Source organism: Bombyx mori, chromosome 8 (assembly GCF_030269925.1).
Source record: "Bombyx mori chromosome 8, ASM3026992v2".
NCBI classification, from domain to species: domain Eukaryota; kingdom Metazoa; phylum Arthropoda; class Insecta; order Lepidoptera; family Bombycidae; genus Bombyx; species Bombyx mori.
Window position 1 is genome coordinate 14,502,183 of NC_085114.1, and position 18,737 is coordinate 14,520,919.

The 18,737-nt window shown below is 40.6% G+C and overlaps 1 protein-coding gene across 1 annotated transcript; it reads right to left on the bottom strand.

Moving 5' to 3' along the window:
- Positions 1–844: 844 nt before the first annotated feature.
- Positions 845–18,338, bottom strand: LOC101737531 (valine--tRNA ligase). Its single transcript, XM_062669876.1, has 19 exons — positions 18,032–18,338; positions 16,903–17,070; positions 16,383–16,516; positions 15,735–15,893; positions 14,941–15,202; positions 14,089–14,219; positions 13,522–13,619; positions 12,443–12,567; positions 11,269–11,414; positions 10,593–10,788; positions 8,610–8,801; positions 7,536–7,642; positions 6,815–7,042; positions 6,171–6,312; positions 4,882–5,052; positions 3,693–3,887; positions 2,390–2,674; positions 1,477–1,710; positions 845–1,196 (listed from the first exon to the last, which is right to left on the bottom strand). The coding sequence occupies exons 1-18, from the start codon at positions 18,191–18,193 to the stop codon at positions 1,495–1,497; spliced, it is 3,117 nt and encodes a 1,038-aa protein (XP_062525860.1). The 5' UTR covers positions 18,194–18,338; the 3' UTR covers positions 845–1,196; positions 1,477–1,494.
- Positions 18,339–18,737: the final 399 nt, after the last annotated feature.

Consider the following 18,737-nt stretch of genomic DNA (forward strand, 5'->3'; position numbering starts at 1 on the left):
AGAAAATTCGATCATGTTTCTCATTTTCGCAAAGAACTTAAATGGCTCCCTATACGCCTTCGTAGGAATACTCGAATATTATGTCTCCTATTCAATATCCTACATAAGCCCACTTCTCCCTTATATTTACGTGAGCGATTCTCTTTCATTCGTTCTCCTGATGCTCCCTGCAGGTCCAACCAACGTTCTGTTTTGTTATTCCCTTCCCACAAAACCAATTTCTATTCTCACTCCTTTACTGTGCACGCGGTCAGACTGTGGAATTCGTTGCCGGCTGACATCCGAGTTTGCAAGTCTGTTTCTGTTTTTAAATACAAGGTCAAACAATTTTATCTCTCATCAACCGAATGATCATGGTTCTATACTCTTCGCATATACGAGTGTTACTGTGTTACTTATAATATTTGCTATGTGTATGTGCTATAATTCTCATGTTGTATTTGTTATTTTAGTTATGTGTTATTTGTTCTACACACACTTATCACTTTTTATTATTATTCTCATTATCCTCTCGCAGGTCTGCTGGAAGAGATTTCTCAAAGAAATAAGCAGTGCCTTTGTACATAATTTTCCTATTACTCTGTACTGTGTCTTGTTTTCTGTGTGTACATAAATAAATAAATAAAAAAATAAAATAAAATTCCCTGAATTTTCCTGGGACCCATTTAATTTCATTTCGTATCGTTTTAATCAATTTGATTTAATACCCGATAAATCCACTCAAAATGGCTAACAATTCAAGGAGTATTCCATTTTTCGCTTATTGTGGCTCTGTGGGTGTATAGATCGCTATACACCCACAGAGCCACAATAATCGGGTATGTTTTATAAAATAAATAAAATATTTGCAGAATGCATAATTTATTAGATAAAAAATTAAAGATAACTGATTATTTAATGTAACAATAAGTATTGGTTTCATAATCACAGTTTCTTTTACAATTTAAATAAAAAAACTTCCTGTAGCATAAATATACATTCAAAACCATATTATACATAAAAAACAAGCTGAATAAACGTGTAAAAATGTAAATTATAATGTGCTACATAAATATATACATTAAAATAATAAATCCTAACCTTTCAGCGGGTTGACATTATTCCTAGGCAACATAACATAAGTAGCATTTGTAACCTTAGGTCTATCTATATTTTTCAAAATGTTACTTCCATGTTTAAAATTCTCTATGGTTAGTCTATATGAGTCGTCTATTATCAAAGGTGGCAATCTGTGCATTTGGACAAAAAAAAATTATTGATATGTCAATACAGATTGATTTGAATATAATCGTCTACTTCAAAGAATATGGTTCAAAACCTGCATTAAATAAAGGTTAATACTTAACCTGTTATTTATCTAAGATGTCGTTCAGAAGAGTTTTGTGACTGCCAATGGAATACAAAATCAATAATTCGTTTTTCTGATTTACCAATAATTGTCCAAAAGTCACATTGCCGCCTTTGATACTAGTCGACTCATATACGTGTTTGTGATTACATTAGTTTTAATGTTTCGATGGCGGACAGTAGCTTCTCGATCTCGCCCTGAGATTGAGCCAGTTTCTCGGTGTTGATCTTTTGCACTTCAACCGGCACTTTTGTGGTATAATCTTCTGCAGTCATCGCCTGTTGAAGCTTGTTGATTGTTTGCAAAAGAGTTTCCTTCTTCTTTTCCAATTTTGTTATTTCCTTTTGCGGGTCTATAAGGCCCTGTTTGATAAAATAATATACGTAAATCACTAATTTCGAACAAAATCTACTGATTGTGCTAAACAAAAATGAAATGTAATTAAAATTGTCATCAGTACTTTTTAATCTATATTATATTATGGCAAAATTTCTAGATTATCTATGGCATTCCTTTTGACTGAATTTAGTTTTAATTAATTACAAGAAATGAGCAAGTAGTGTGATTAGTGATAATCTGATCCAATAGTCAATCCGAAATATAAAATATTATTTTAGGAGAATTATTATTATAGTTTTTTTTCCTTTACTCTAAAGATATGATTAAAGGTAGACAGTGACATGGCTCTGTTGTATTTATTGACTATGCCAATAAATCCTAATAATTGCTTTTTTTTTTGGATTGAAGGATTACTGGTGGCCCAGAGGCCTCTCCAGTTTCATAAGGACAGGTGGGTGAGCAAGGGCTCAGCCAAGAGGGGTGAGATTTGCTAACAGCTGCCCGAGCGCCTCCGAAGGAGACCTAACAACTCAAGAGCAGCTGCTTCGCGAATGAATCTACTACCGGATCGGAATCGCGACCCGCTGAGACGATCCGGCGAGAAACTCAGCGAGCTGATGCATGGGTTAGGTTGCACGACGAACTCTTTGTCGAGTTCGACAAGATCCTTTCTGTGCTGTAAAATATAAGTGTAAAACTTACTTTCAACACCAAATGTAATTCGATCTTGTCCGATACAGTCAATATAGCACATCCTATAGGTGGAGCATCTTCGCTCAGTTCACTGTTGGCCAGAGACTGCAGACTCTTGAAGATCCCTCTCAGGTCGGCCGCGTCCAGTTCCGGGGACACGATGAGGTGTACTGTCGTCTTCTGTTTGTTGGTCAGGTTGTATTCGACGCGAGTCGAACGGATCAAGTGAACCATTTTGAGTACCGTGTCCACTGCCGATTCTAGTTCCTGCGAACGCCATGGCGTATCCGGATCCTGGGAATTTATTTGTGCATTTTAATTTTGACAATTAAACTTTCTTATTTCACTACACGAGGTTAAAGTATTAATAGGGTAGGTATTTTTTTTTGCGAATCTATGAGTGCCAATTATTAGTTTATTTACGTAAAAACTACTGTTCGGTTTTTGAACGTCAAAAGGTTAGCGACGTCCGCCATTTCACTTTTTCTATTTCAAATACAGCCGCCAAGAGTAACGCATTAATTTTATATATATTTTTAAATCTTTAATGGACAATTAATCATTTATGGACAAATAAATATCTCAAAACAATAAATACAGTCCACGCTCAGGATCATCTCAGATTGTTTACAGCAAACACCTTTTCTCGCTTTTTATTAAGTTTAAAAAAACATGTACATATTAGGGCAATTTAGATTTCTTTAAACATATTTATGACCTGGAATTAACTCTAAGGTGTGTAAGTGATCAGAGAGCTTTCAGTTTTTACGTTTCGCTTGGTTAGCTTTGCTTAGTTTTACGAGAGCGTCTTGGCTTACCATTTTTTTCCTACCAAAGCTGATAGCCTTGAGAGGCTATATCAGCGTCGCCTTAACTAGTAGGTGAGCTCACGGGGCTCAAACCTGATGATGTTGCTAACACGAACCCTAGCAAAAGCCGTGCTTCGCAGAATCTACCACCGGATCGGAACCGCGACCCACTGAGAAGATCCTGCGAGAAATTCAGTGGGCTGTGTCTATGGGTTAATTTACTCATCGAGCTCTTCGTCGCAAGCGACGGGTTCGACGAGGGCGGTGACCGGTGCTTGAAGTACCTAAAAGCACCGTTAGTGGATCGGGAGGATCCGAAATGACGTGTTTGGGGCGACGTCGACTGCTTCCCATTCTGTCCGCAGGATCGGGAATGTAGTTACCGGCGGCCACGATGAGAGGGTTCTCGTGTCGTGCCGCTTTATCGAAGTGGCGCATCGACGCCGACTGCAGATACTTACTGATAGACTCTAAGTCCAGGTCGTCATGGAGGTGTGGCTTACCGTCGGATAGTCCGCGACGCAGACGGACGGGCAGCTCCGGTCCCTCCGCGGCAGCCGCTGGAACAGCTCCTCGGTTACGAACGGCATGAAGGGACTAAGCAGCTTCAGGCCGTACTCCAGCGCGGTGTACAGGGTGCGACGGGCGCGAGACTTCTCCTCCTCGTCGCCAGACGCGAACACCGGCTTCAGATATTCCTGGATATAATGTACATTTAGTCGTCTCATTATTGGTATTATAATGTGTTTGCAAACACAACAAGGACACAAAGAAAGCTTTTTATTTAAGACTAGCTGACCTGGCAGACTTCGTAGTGCCTCAATCGATAAATAAAATACCTAGACTTTTGTATAAAATAAACTTAAACATTCAAAACATAAAATAAACATAAAAGGAATCCGTCCAACGGGGGACACATCAAAGGAAAAACAAAATTGTTATTTTTACTTAATTCCGAGCATTTTCATATTTATCTACCTTTTAAACCTTCCCTGGACTTCCACAAATAATTCAAGAGCAAAATTAGTCAAAGATTGTTTATATTGTCGTCTGTACCTACAATCAAGGCGCTGTCGTGTATATTTTTTTTTTATTGCCGCTGTAGGCAGACGAGCACATGGCCCACCTGATGATGAATTGTTACCGTCGCCCATGGACTTCAGCAACGCCAGGGGCAGAGCCAAGCCGCTGCCTACCGTTTAATACTCTCCACACGTTTAAAAGACATGTCATAGCGCTCGGGAAACACCGTGGAGGGGAACTCATTCCACACTAAGTGCTATGTACATGTCTCACGTTCTTACAGATCCATCAGATCCAATAACCTTTGCGTTAGACGTCTTTAACTCTAACACTAGGAGCAGGCTTAGGGACCCCGGTAACCGTATTCGTCGAACTCGATAAAGAGTTCGATGTGTAACCTAGCCCATACATCAGCCCACTGAGTTTCTTGGCAGATCTTCTCAGCGTGTCGCGATTCCGATTTAGTAGTATATTCATTCGCGAAGCAGCTGCTCTTGAGTTGTTAGACGCTCGGGCAGCTGTTAGCATATCCCACCCCTCCTGGCTGAGCCTTGCTCGCTCACCTGTCCTGGTGAAACTGGAAAGACCTCCGGGCCACCAGTAATTCTTGAATCCTAAAAAAAATATGTACATGTCTAAATCGGCCCGCGAGCCTCACCCGGGACTCACCAGGTAGACATCGCACAGGTCGTAGAGCCACAGGTTGTAGCAGTGCGTGGTCGCCGCTGGGAACTCGTAGGCCGCGAAGCCGCCGTTCACTCTCTGGACCGCGAGCGCGAGCTTGGACAGCATCCAACGGTCCATGCGCGACAAGTCCGCGGGTAGATTAGGGCCGTGCACCTGTTGGTTAATTTAACTGTTAAATAAATATCGAACAGTCTTTTTTTTATTGCTTAGATGGGTGGACGAACTCCCGGCCCGCCTGGTGTTTAGTGGTTACTGGAGCCCATAGACATCTACAACGTAAATTCGGTAATTTAGCGGTAGGCAGCGGCTTAGCTCCGCCCCTGGCATTGCTGAAGTCCATGAGCGACAGTAACCACTCACCATCAGGTGGGCCGCATGCTCGTCTACCTACACGTTTACTACCTACCTACGTTTACTGGTGGTAGGACCTCTTGAGAGTCCGCGCGGGTGGGTACCACCACCCCGCCTATTTCTGCCGTGAAGCAGTAATGCATTTCGGTTTGAAGGGTGGGGCAGCCGTTGTAACTGTAACTATACTTGAGACCTTAGAACTTATATCTCAAGGTGGGTGGCGCATTTACGTTGTGGATGTCTATGGGCTCCAGTAACCACTTAACACCAGGTGGGCTGTGAGCTCGTCCACTCATCTAAGCAATAAATAAAAAAACCTACAAGGGCCATAAAAAATTTTTAGAACCCATCTTGAGATATAAGTTCAAGTATAAGTTACATATAGTCAGTTTTATGGCACCTGCAAATTTTGTACCTACAAGGTTGTAAATTTTGAGGAGTGCGGTATCAGCGCCGCGCCCGCGGGTTTGGTTGATCCGAACATCAGCTGTTTTTGATTTTGTGTTTCATTGCTGGTTTTTTTATTAGTAAAGCAATTTATTTTTAAAAATGTATTTTTTTCTAAATCAGTATCGATTTCCTTCCCATCATCAAAGGTGTCATTAGTACTATCGTCTGTCTGCGTTTTCGGAAGCAGTCTCCTAATAATAACCAAGTATAATCAATATTTAGTATATTATCTTTATTCTTTTAACATTTCATTCCCGTGACATCATTTAAAAGTGAAAAAATCTTTTACTTTTATTGGGGGAATTCCCGAAAAATATGTTGTTCTTGAAAATATAGTTTCCTGCGGCGGTTTTTGTAGTAAATTTAATAAGTCCGGAAAGGTATGTATTTTGGACAGTCCTGACTAATAATATTAAAATCAATATTTGTATTTAAAAAGAACAGTGTTGGAATTGTAAGATCATACTCACTTCGTAAGTGGAGTCCTTCGGGAAATACATGAGGGCGAATTTGGTCGCGTTCCAGAGTTTGTTGCAGAAGAACCGGTAGCCCTGCACGCGCTGGATGTCCAGGTTGAGGTCGCGGCCCTGGGTCATCGCGCACAGAGCGAACCTGCCAAGGGATTCTCGTCTTAAGTACCCTCAACGTTTGATTGTATTTCGTATAACTATTAGCTATTTCGATAAAGCGGCACGACACGAGAACCCTCTCATCGTGGCCGCCGGAAATTACATACCCGATCCTGTGAACCGAATGGTAAACAGTCGACGTCGTCCTAAACACGTCATTACGGATCCTCCCGATCAATTAACGGTGCTTGTAGGTACCTCAAACACCGGTCACCGTCCTCGTCCAACCCGTTGCATGCGACGAAGGGCTCGATGAGTGAATTAACCCATAGACACAGTCCACTGAGAGTTTCTCGCCGGATCTTCTCAGTGGGTCGCGTTTCCGATCCGGTGGTAGATTCTGCGAAGCACGGCTCTTGCTAGGGCCAGTGTTAGCAACACTCCCGGTTTGAGTTCCGTGAGCTCACCTACATATCAAGGAGAAGCTGAAATAGCCTCTCAAGGCTGTCAGCGGGGAAAAAAAGAAAGGAACAAATTGATGGTACCTGAGCGCATCGGTGCCACACTCCGGGATGCCGTTGGGGTAGTCCTGCTGCTGTCCTTGCTTCGCCTTCTCCACTTCCCGCGGGTCCAAGTTAGAGTCTTCCAATTGCCGGTGCAACTCCTCGAGGGTGACTCCTCGCACCACGTCCACCGGGTCGATGACGTTTCCCAGGGACTTGGACATCTTCCGGCCGTGAGCGTCGCGGACCATCGGGTGGAGGTATACCTCTCTGGTGGTTCGAAGATTATGTGGTGGATACATGGTTTAAAGGTAGCATTAAAGGTAGAAACATGATGATTCACATGATTTAAAAAAATACATTAGCTTTTTTTTGCCCTTATAGGCAGACGAGAATATGGCCCACCTGGTGGTGAGTGGTTACCGTCGCCATGGACTTCAGCAATGCCAGGGGCAGAGCCAAGCCGCTGCCTACCATTAAGTACTCTTCACAAGCCTCGTTTGAAGAAGGACACGTCATAGCGCTGGAAACACCGTGAAGGGGAGATCATTCCAAAGCCGGACGGTACGTGGCAAAAAAGATCTCTGGAAACGCACTGTGGATAAACGCAGTGGCACCAGGTAGTATGGATTAACTCTACTCCGGTAGCGGGCGGTGCGATGGTAAAAACGAAATGATGGAATCATCTCAAACAATTCCTCAGCTGACTACTCAACTGATACTTGTCTTCAACTCTTAAAGCTATTTTTTCAGTTTTGCTCACTTGAAAGGCAGCTTCCCCATGAGACGTTGTCCGAAGAACACCATCCTGGCCACCCAGAAGAACAAGATGTCGTGGCCGGTTTCCAACAGGGTCCCAGGATAGAATGCCTGCGGGAGACAGTGACCCTGAGATCGAGCTGATCAAAATAACACGAATGGTCTATAAAGCATGACTCTGTATACTATTTTCGTGAATGCGAATCGAATGTGAATTTATTTATGTATTTCCAAAACTCCTGGTTGTTTGTTTGGAGGCGTTTGGTTTGGGGGCGTTGGGCCCCGCGTGTCAGCTGTTTTGCATCATCATAACTTAACTGCCGATCGCAGCTTCAGCTTTGAGGAGTACGGAGCACCTCAGGGCTTGACATTGTCAAATATTCGTGTGAGAGCAGCGAGGACAAGGCTGGCCGGAGATTCGTGAGCTTCTCCACCATTGTGTCCAGTGTGTAAGAGTAACGTCATCTATCGCCGAATAGCCGAAACGAATATCAAAGGGTCTAGTAACATCTAGAACGCTCAAGAAGTACAACGCCATCTATTTTCAGGTAGCGGAAACACACATCGCAAATACTCGACTTGTGAGGAATGTTCTCGACAATTTTATGGATATCGTATCGACTATAAAAGCGTTGCAGAGATTGCACGCAGTTAGTTAGTAATCCGATCTACTCGAAGCGAAACAGTGAACGGATCACCTGAAGCGAAGCGGAAGAAGTGAATTGAGAATTTTAAAGTGTTCTGTAAGTGGTGTAAGTGTTAAATACAGTTTTAAGTTATACTTTGGTGGAACTTTTATTTATCTCGAACCCCAGCGCGTAACAATACCAATGACAAAATAGAGGTCCATACAATGATTTCAATTATCGACATCCTCAGCATGGCAGACGTGTGAACAATACTGACTGTAACTATACTAAAACCTTAGAACTTAGATCTCGGAGTGGGTGGCACATTTACGTTGTAGATGTCTATGGGCTCCGGTAACCACTTAACACCAGGTGGGCTGTGAGCTCGTCCACCGATCTAAGCAATAAAAAATGATAATAATAAAAATACTTTTATGACGGTCGCGTACCTTTAAGTCGTCGGTCTCGTCGGGCCATCCGAATATTGAGAAGGTGAAGAGTCCGGACGAGAACCAGGTGTCCAGAACGTCTTCGTCCTGACGCAGCGTGACCTCCGAAGCCGAAACTCCGAACTTCGAGACGGCTTTGGCTAAGGCTTCCTCTTGCGTGTGACCAGATACCCATAATTCTTCTTCTTTATGCTAGAAAACATTTTAACACTAATCATACCAACACTTACTGGTACCTATTTCTACAAATATTACTCAAAAAAAAAAACAAAACAAAAAAATATATATAATAACTGTAGATTAATTTTGGTAAGAAAAAGTCATGAAGTCAATTGTACAAAAGCAATAAGATGATACGTGCATTTTCAATGCAAAAGTTCAAAATGGGTCATTTGACCCGTTATGATATGTTTAGTGTTAATTGATTTTAAAACAATGTTAATTCAAATACTGAGGGTTTTTTCTCTATATCTCAAAAATGTTAAGAAAACAAACGCGACAATGGAATTGATTTATAAGAACAAAGTAGATAGGATTAAAACCTTTCTTTTAAATAAACATATTTTTTTACAGTATACCAGATTATTTTAATACTATTGAGTTAAAGTTGTGATAATTATTCGAAACTATCTAGAGTAAGATTAGGTATATACATATCGACGCTTCAAAGGCAAACGTGACTAAGCGACAATGCGTGAACTTTACAGTAGAGTAATTATTATTTAAAGTTGAAATACCTGAAAACAAAATTTATTTTAACGAATCTAGCTGTCGTAGAATCTAGCTAGTAGCTGTAGGATTGAAATGATTTTAATAGACCTAGGAATATATATTTTTTGCGCATCGACTATGGTTATTGCCTATCATTTATGTACAAAGCAGTTATTGTCGCTTAGTCAAGTTTGCTTTTCAAGCGTCGATATTTGTTTGAATGAAAAATTTGACATTAAACACAAACACATTTTGATTAAATTAAAAAATCGACATTAAATTAAGTTAAAGGCAAGGGCAAAAAAATATTAATTCAACACTAAAACTTAACATAAGTACTTCAATAGGTGGTGCAAATAAATATTATAATACTAATTCATAACGAGTCATTGTTACACAGCTACAAGTAAAAAATAACAAGAAACCAATAAAAACATGCGAATGACAATGTTTATCATTCTTCATTGAGCAATCTCATAAACTTTCGATTTTTTTGTAGCAATTTAAGTATAAATAATCATGGCTTACAACTTGAAAAATCATCTGAATATTAAAATATCATTTTCTGATTCTAAATTCATTTGCGGATCATTCAATGAAATTTTCTCAAATAGATATTGAACAAAAATTTTAAAGAAGCTTTCGACTGCTAAATTCATTTCGAATACTCTAAAATAATAACGTTGAACACAGTATAAAAAAGTGCACGAGCTACTAAAACTTAAAAGTGTACTGGCTACAATATCAGATATTTTTTCAATGGCAACACTATCCATAGTGTAGATTCGAGCGTTAATCATCTTCATTTCATTTCACTCGATATTATCATTTTTCATAAAAATAAGAATATAAATTAAAATAAGACATGACCTAAAGGTCTTAGTTACCAGGTCATAAAAATACTTAAAAAAAAAGGTTCGAGCGTAATAAACATTCAAGCACGCGCATGCCGAGTACGCAACGTACGTGTGCGCGGGCGGAGGGCGCGGCGGTGGGGGCGGGGGCGCGCGATCGCACGCGGCGGCTCTTCTTGCGGCCGGAGCGCGAGCGGCGGCGGCGCGGCGCCGTGTTGCCGCCTGCAACGACGTGCGCTGCCTCCTTGACCACAGACGACATTACTTCACACAGACTCTCCTGTCTCATTCATATACATAGCTCTGTCCCTCTCTGACCCCGAGCGGTAAGCGTGGGTAGTCACTAGCTAAATTTGCACCAAAAGGATAAACTTGTTTTTAACAATCGTAGTGTATATTAAAAAAAATATCCTCAAACCTGTTGAGCAGCGGGCAGTGAGACTTTGTACGCCGGAATCCTGTGTCCCCACCACAGCTGACGGGAGATGCACCAGTCTCGAATGTTCTCCATCCAGTGGTACCAGGTCTTCTCGTGGACGTCCGGGATAATCTTCAGCTCCCCGGTCTTGACGGCCGCAATAGCGTCGGCCGCCATTTTATCGCAACGGATGTACCTGTTTTTTTTAAAAATGGAAAAACTAATCACTAACAGCAATCGGATCAAAGTCAAATCAAATAGTAGTCAATGAAGCGCGACGGGTTTGATGAGTTGGAAGTAATTTTCAATTATTTGTATTGTTCGGTGAAAGGCATGTTGTGCGACAGAGGCCGACGTTGCCCCCCCTCGCGGTCCCCAAGAGCCCCCCACCTCGAGGTCCGCTGGAGCCACCCCCCTCCCGCGGTCCCCAGGAGACTACCCCCGCAGTCCGCTGGGGCCGTCCCCTGCCGCGCGCAGTAGAGTTCACGGCTGCCTCATGAATATTGTCGGAACAGTTACATATTATACTCTGGATAGCGCGAGTGAGTCGCGGTCTCGCTGTGCCAAATATTAAATACCGCAAGATTCAGGTTAATTTGCGCCAAACTTTTAAAATTGCAGGTACGTTAATGTTTCAATCGACAGTAAGCTCTTAAGCAGAGCTGCGAGTACTCACCACTGAGGCTTCAGCATCGGTTCGACGACGTCCTTAGACCGGCTGCAGAGCGGCACCACCATGGTGTTGTCCTTGGTCTCCTTGTACAGTTTCAACTCCTCGAGCTTCTTGACAATCGCTTTACGAACGTCGAAACGTTTCATACCCTGTGCGAATTCATCATCATCAATACGGTATCAGTCATAACGGTAGGCAACGGCTTGGCTCTGCCCCCGGGATTGCTGAAGTCCATGGGCGACGGTAACCACTCACCATCATGTGGGCCGTATACTCGTTTGCCTACAAGAGCAATAAAAAAAATCATCATCTCGTATCATCGAGCTTAGCTGTTTGTTTAAGGACTGTCCACGCTATGAGCGTCTGTGTTTGGTGTGATGTGTATGAACTTACGATAATGCGACACCTTACACCAGACCGGCCGAGAAGCACTTGTCTAATGCACTAACAACTCACATTTACAATTACACTTCAGTTCATTTTATTCAATTTACCATTACAGGTGCTTATCGTCCTTGACTTACCGTCCACAAGAATCCGCAAAACCTCCGGGATTGCCCGTTTTCAAATATACACTTATGGCAACACGGACGACGAAATAAAAAAATTAAAAAAAAAGTTGTTATGTGTGCAAGTCACACACGGTAGAAGTGAAACTTATAAACAAGATATAGATATACTGACTATCCCACTACACAGGAGCATACATATGGACAATGTTTAGTAGACGATAGTGGAGATGCTAAGAAAAGTCGCACAAAGAGGAGACAGAGAACGTCTAATGTGTTCTATCTCATTCTCTCAGCGGCTGAATCCTATACATTTATGTCTCTATGGACTTATTTTTTCGTTTCATCGAATTTGAAATCACGATTCTAAAGAAGTTTCACTTCAATAAAAAAACAATTTATTTTTATTGCTTAGATGGGTGGACGAGCTCACAGCCCACCTGGTGTTAAGTGGTTACTGGAGCCCATAGACATCACGCAAATGCGCCATTCACCTTGAGATATAAATTCTAAGGTCTCAAGTATAATTACAACGGCTGCTCGACCCTTCAAGCCGAAACACATTACTGCTTCACGGCAAAATAGGTGGGGTGGTAGTACCCACCCGCGCGGACTCACAAGAGGTCCTACCATAAGTAGTAATTACAACACAACACATCGATGCATACCGCGAAGGGGCCGCAGTTGTCGAGCATTGTGCCGTCGTCGGACAGGATGTTGATGAGCGGCAGTTTGTGCCGCTGGCCGAGCTCGTAGTCGTTGGGGTCGTGGGCCGGGGTGATCTTTACTGCGCCTAAAGCAAAACCCACATTTTAAGTTCACACATTTTCTTTTTATTGCTTAAATGGGTGGACGAGGTGATAATGAAGTTAAAAGGGATAGGGAGTCTTTTTGGGGGGGAGAGACCTTTAAGAGACCCCCTTAGGGTTGGGTCTGGCTCTCTTACCGCCCCCCTTTTATAGGGGGAAGGAATGAAAATTGGGGCGTTGCGTAGAGGCTTGGGAGGCGATTTGTAATTTCATCTAGGAGGACTCTTAGACACCGACTGAGCTCTCGCTATAGTGGTTTTTAAGTAGGTGAAAAAATGTGGGCGCTAAAACATAATTTATTCTCAAAGTGGACAGTAGACAAAATAAGTTTGGGAGCCCCTGCTTTAGGGAAGAGGTAGACCTAAGAAAAAATGTATGGATTGCGTGGAATACGATACGTGTAAGAGGAGAGTGAGCGAAGAAATGGTATATGATAGAGGAGTATAGAAGGAGAGAACATGGCGATGATGATGGGTGGATGAGCGTACGGCCCACATGACGTTTAATGTTTACCGGAGCCCATACGCTTCTACTACGATAATTCCGCCACCCACCTCGAGACATGAGTTTTAAGGTCTCAGACTTACAGTACAGCAGCTGCCTCGCCCTGCAAGCCGAAACGCATTACTGCTTCACAGCAGAAATAGCCAGGATGGTGGTACCTACCGGTGCGAACTCACAAGACGTCCTACCACCAGTAAACATTTTCAAAGGCCGGACACCCTTTAGTCCTCCAGTCTGGCGTCAGTAACGCGAGGATAACCGAGGTACCGAGGGAAATCGTAGGCAGAGTGTATTTTAGACAGATCAAGATTATAGTAGTTAACCTTATTACCACCATACCACTGAATCTGCGATGGGGTTCCTGGTCAGTCTCTGTTAAAGGTGTCTGGTGTTCAGGTACTGTTACCACATTATAAAGTATTAACAATATTAACCTGTTCCAAAAGCCATGTCCACATATTCATCAGCAATGATGGGCATCTTGCGATTGCAAATTGGATGAGTCAAATTCTTGCCAATTAAGTGTTTATACCTAGAATCATAACCATAAATTCACTAAGTATGACTACGGTAAATTATTCCAAAACCATGGAAGTTAGCAAATTAGCATAGCCGTGGGCTTCCAATCAATCTCTGAAAATAAGATTTTGATTGGACATAAATTAATTTAAATATCAATCTTAATTGTATGTAGTACATTTAAACATTTTTTTTTCTTAGATGAATGGAGGAGCTCACAACCCACCTGATGTTGAGTGGTTACTGGAGCCTACAGACATCTATAACTTAAATACGCCACCCACCTTGAGATACAAGTTCTAAGGTCTCAGTATAGTTACAACGGCTGCCACACCCTTCAAACCCAAACGCATTACTGCTTCACAGCAGAAATAGGCAGGGCGGTGGTACCTACCCGCGCGGACTCACAAGTGGTCCTACCACCAGTAATGAAGAATGCAATATTTGTAATATTTACTTACAATATAGATCAGGGTATATACCTGGCATCGTTAGGGTGGACAGCCACAGCCACATCCCCAAGCATAGTTTCTACTCTAGTGGTAGCCACTATCACCTCCTCATCCGAGCCTTCAACTTTGTACGCAAAGTGAACCAGTACTCCGAACTCGACCTAAAAATATTTACTAAATATTGACTTAAGAAACTTCTTCAATATTATCAACATGATGTTTTATGTACAGGAAGGTTTTTGAAAATATGTTAGTTTTTGCAATTTAGCAATTTAGCAATTTGCATCTTTCCTCAAACAATTGTCTTTGTCATTAGATTCCAGACATATTGGGGCCCAGTGGCAGTATGCCTCTCATACATGAAATCATGGACTTAAAACCGGCAATATCCAGATCCTCGGGCTTCCTGAATGTCGCATTTAGGTGTATTCATGGGTGCTCACAGTTCAACTTTTGTTAGCAATCTGGCTGAAGAAACGTTTATGGTTCTTGTCAACCTTGAATATCACTATTCACCTTAGAGCGAGACATCAAAATCTTAATCTATACTAATATATAAATCTACAGTGGTTTTTACGGATGTTCCGTTATAACCACTGAACTGTACATCCGATTGACTTGAAACTTGGTATCCATGTAGAAAATACATGTACTTAATGGATAGACTAATATTTCTACGAATGTTGGACTCTCTACACCGTTAATGATGAGAATCTTTGTGGGGGTGAGAAATAATAACGTTAATTTTAATTGCCCAGCGAAGCGGACGGGTACAGCTAGTTATATTATAATAAGATCTATTCTACTCTTTAGGCTTTGCTTCATAGCAGATAGCAGCGCGATCGAACTACATGAAGTAAAGATAATAAAAAGCCATCATACCTTCTGTTCATATCCTGGTATTGCCAACAGAGTTCTTCCAGTCAATTCTAATTTATCTACTTCTATGTCAGAGATAGCGCTCTTCAACGTACAGGACCAGTTGACCAATCGGTTCGCACGATAGATGTCTCCAGCGTCGTGCAATCTTATGAAGGCCTCATTAACAGCTCGGCACATTGATGGGTCCATCGTGAAGCGGACTCTGGACCAGTCGTAGGATGAACCGAGAGACCGAAGCTGCTCGTATATCCGGACTCCTTTTCTGTTATTATTTGATTTACTTTAACTGCGCTTTTTTTTCCTACCTAAGCTGGTAGCCTTGAGAGGCTGTATCAGCGTAAACTTAACTAGTAGGTGAGCTCACGGGGCTCAAACCTGACGACGTTGCTAACACGAACCCTAACAAGAGTGGTGCTTCGGAGAATCTACCACCGGATCGGAAACGCGACCCACTGAGAAGATCCGGCGAGAAACTCAGTGGGTTGTGTCTGAGGGTTAATTTACTCGTCGAGCCCTTCGTCGCAAGCGACGGGTTCGACGAGAACGATGACCGGTTAATTGTGCAATGAATACACTACAACGTTAATTATAAACTACTGTCCGGACACCATCAAAACTTAGTCTGGTTAAAAATAAATGTAAAGGTGATGTAAATGCATTGAAAATAAATCAGCATTAGAACAATTTCGGACAACACTAGTACAACAGTGTTATAAATGTAGTAACATTGATTAAAATTTTTTTTTATCAAATTTTATCAACAGCTTCTCACTGGGTTTATCAATACAACTCACTCATTCTTCCAGTCCCAAACTCGTTTGATGAACTCTTCTCTGCCAAGTTCATGCCGAGTTTTTTTCTCTTCTTTCCAAAGCTTCTTTTCTACCACAACTTGTGTAGCAATTCCGGCATGGTCACAACCAGGATTCCAAAGTGTTGTACGCCCATTCATTCTAAACATATTTAGTATTGGAGTTACTACACTTTTGAACACCTCAATCTTAATGTGACCTCTTTGCCCAGCAATATGCTTTAATAAAAAAAAATTATTAAAAAAATTTGTTCAAAAACGAAAAAAAATTTTTACTAGAATTTTTAATGCATAAAACAATGTTTTTACAGAGATACAATAATCAAGTTACTACAATACTCAGAAAAAAAAAACATTATTTATGTCTAAGCTAATTTAAGAAAAATGATGGGATGGTCAGATAAATCCACAAATCACCATCACCAAGGTCTTGCCTATTTTGTCATGAAGTAGTCGTTCATTCTACTTCAATATAGTCTATTATATAGTTCTTAAACTATATAATAGACCTCAACCTCAATTCTCAATGTGCTGCTTTTATGATGCAAGCTTTACGAGCTCGAGTGACACTTTATATTAAATGGGGTATGAGCGAATTTGACAAACTACATATATAACAAAGATGGATTACCTATGCCACCTAGTTAGTGCATCTTCAACGGCGTTGGTCAGTGCATGTCCAAGATGCAGTGTTCCAGTGACATTAGGGGGAGGTATAACCATCACGAAATTACCCTTCGGATTGGGATCCAATATTGATTTCCTCTGAAAAAAAAAAACATTTTTTTTTGTCTCCCTTATTAGCAGTCAGGGCGAAACAATTCCTTCCAGATAATCTTGATTGTTTTAAATGAGGTCTCTGATAAATAATATCTTATGTACAAATTTAATAATATTCAACTCTTCCAAAATTATACTTATGTAAATAAAATACACCTTTACTGGTATAAAACATGATTTCCAAATAAATGATTATAAAAAAAGGAAATTTTAGGACAAAAACCATATTTCTCTATTTACACACTACAACCAAGTTCATTTGAATTTTAACTTAATCATTGAGCAAAAATTTCAGGAACTTTATTAATTTGACATTTTAAAATTTCCTGTCTTGTCTAAATTTAGTATTAAAATAGATTACAACTACTCACACCATACTCTGGCTTAAAGAAACCCTGTTTCTCCCACCATGCATACCATGCAGCCTCAACATACCGGGGGCTGTAGGCATCGGGCATAGCACCACTGATGTCCTTCATGTCACCAAGCGCTGTGTTGGCCGTGTACACTGCCGCTTCTTTTGATTCCTTAATTTTTTTCTTAAACAAGGATTGATAAATTAAACTTAATTTACAATTATTATTTTTTTGCTTAGATGGGTGAACGAGCTCACAGCCCACCTGGTGCTAAGTGGTTACTGGAGCTCATAGACATCTACAATGTAAATGAGCCACCCACCTTGAGATATAAGTTTTAAGGTCTCAGTATAGTTACAACGGCTGCCCCACCCTTCAAACCAAAACACATTACTGCATATCATACAGCACGGTTTATTTAGCTTGTTTAAGCTCTAATTTTAATTTTTTTTACAGTATTTAGATTCAGGCAAAAGATATTACTTCATAGTTAGGTTTTTTTTACATGTTCGCTGGTAGACTAGGAGGCTATTCCAGCTACGCCCTGATGGTAGGTGAGCTCACTGTCTCAACCTAAGAAATTTGCTAACACTTCTTCTAGCAAGAGCAGTGCCTCAAAGAATCTACCACCAGATCGATCAAAATTGCCACTCACTGAGAAGATCAGAGAGAAATACTCAGTGGGCATTGGTAGAATTAGAGTACAGTTCCCAGTTTTTGTCATGTTGTCATTTTGTCCTCTTTGTCATGTAAAAGCTTTTTCAAGATTTTTTCTAGTTTAGGACTGTTATTACTTGTTGTTGTCTCACAACATAGAACCTTAACATAGGACTAACTAGGCTAAGGCTTTTCATTAACAGAATTTATATACAAATACAGAAATGTTAATTCTTTCCATAATCAAGAAAAATAAATATTATCTATAATATTACTGGATAGCAAAATAGTGTTTAATACCATAATGAATTTAATGAAAAATGTTAGAACTGATGTAATTTTAGTAGTTAATTTCTTTTCACTTTCACTTTATAACCTATTTGTTACTTTATAACCTATGTTGTCTGTTTAAATCAAAAACACTTTCTTCATGGTTATTTTATAACTTAAATATAATATATTGTTTCTATAAAATTACAATAAATACCTCTGGCTTTTCTTTCGTAACAGCTGGTGCCGCGCTCTTCTTGTCCAGCTTGGCTTTGAGTTTTTCTAACTTAGCAGCTTTCTTAGCTTCTTTTTCCAATTGTTTGGCAGTTTTCTCCTGCGGCTGATCTTCCCCAGTATTTTGGGATTCATTGTCAGTCATCTTTACTATTATTATTTAAGTAATTCACCCCGAATTACAGTTCTCCTCTACACAGCAACTACAAAATTATTACACTTCGGTGGCACTTTATCTCTATAGTTAATACATATGTGTATTATGTATAAGACTCTATACAATTGTGTGCTGCGTGGTTTTGACATTGACATTTAAATATTTTTTATGGGATCTTATGACCTGGTAACTAAGACTTTTAGGTCAAGTCTTATTTTAATTTATATTCTTATTTTTATGAAAAATGATATATTATCAGTGAAATATAATGAAATGAGATGAGATGATATGGGATGAAATATAATCTCAGTAAAATGCTGGTTATAAAATTTACTGAGACTTTTTCAGTGGGCTTTTTGGAGGATCCCGAGCTCCTCCAGCTACGTCCAGCGGCTTTGTTTCATTTTCACACATTTTTTCACTTTCAAATATATTAAACAGTTAATAAACCATCATTAACTACATTACATACAAATAGACAAAATAAAACAAATAAGACGACTTCACTCCTCGCGTTCCCGCCAAAAAGTTA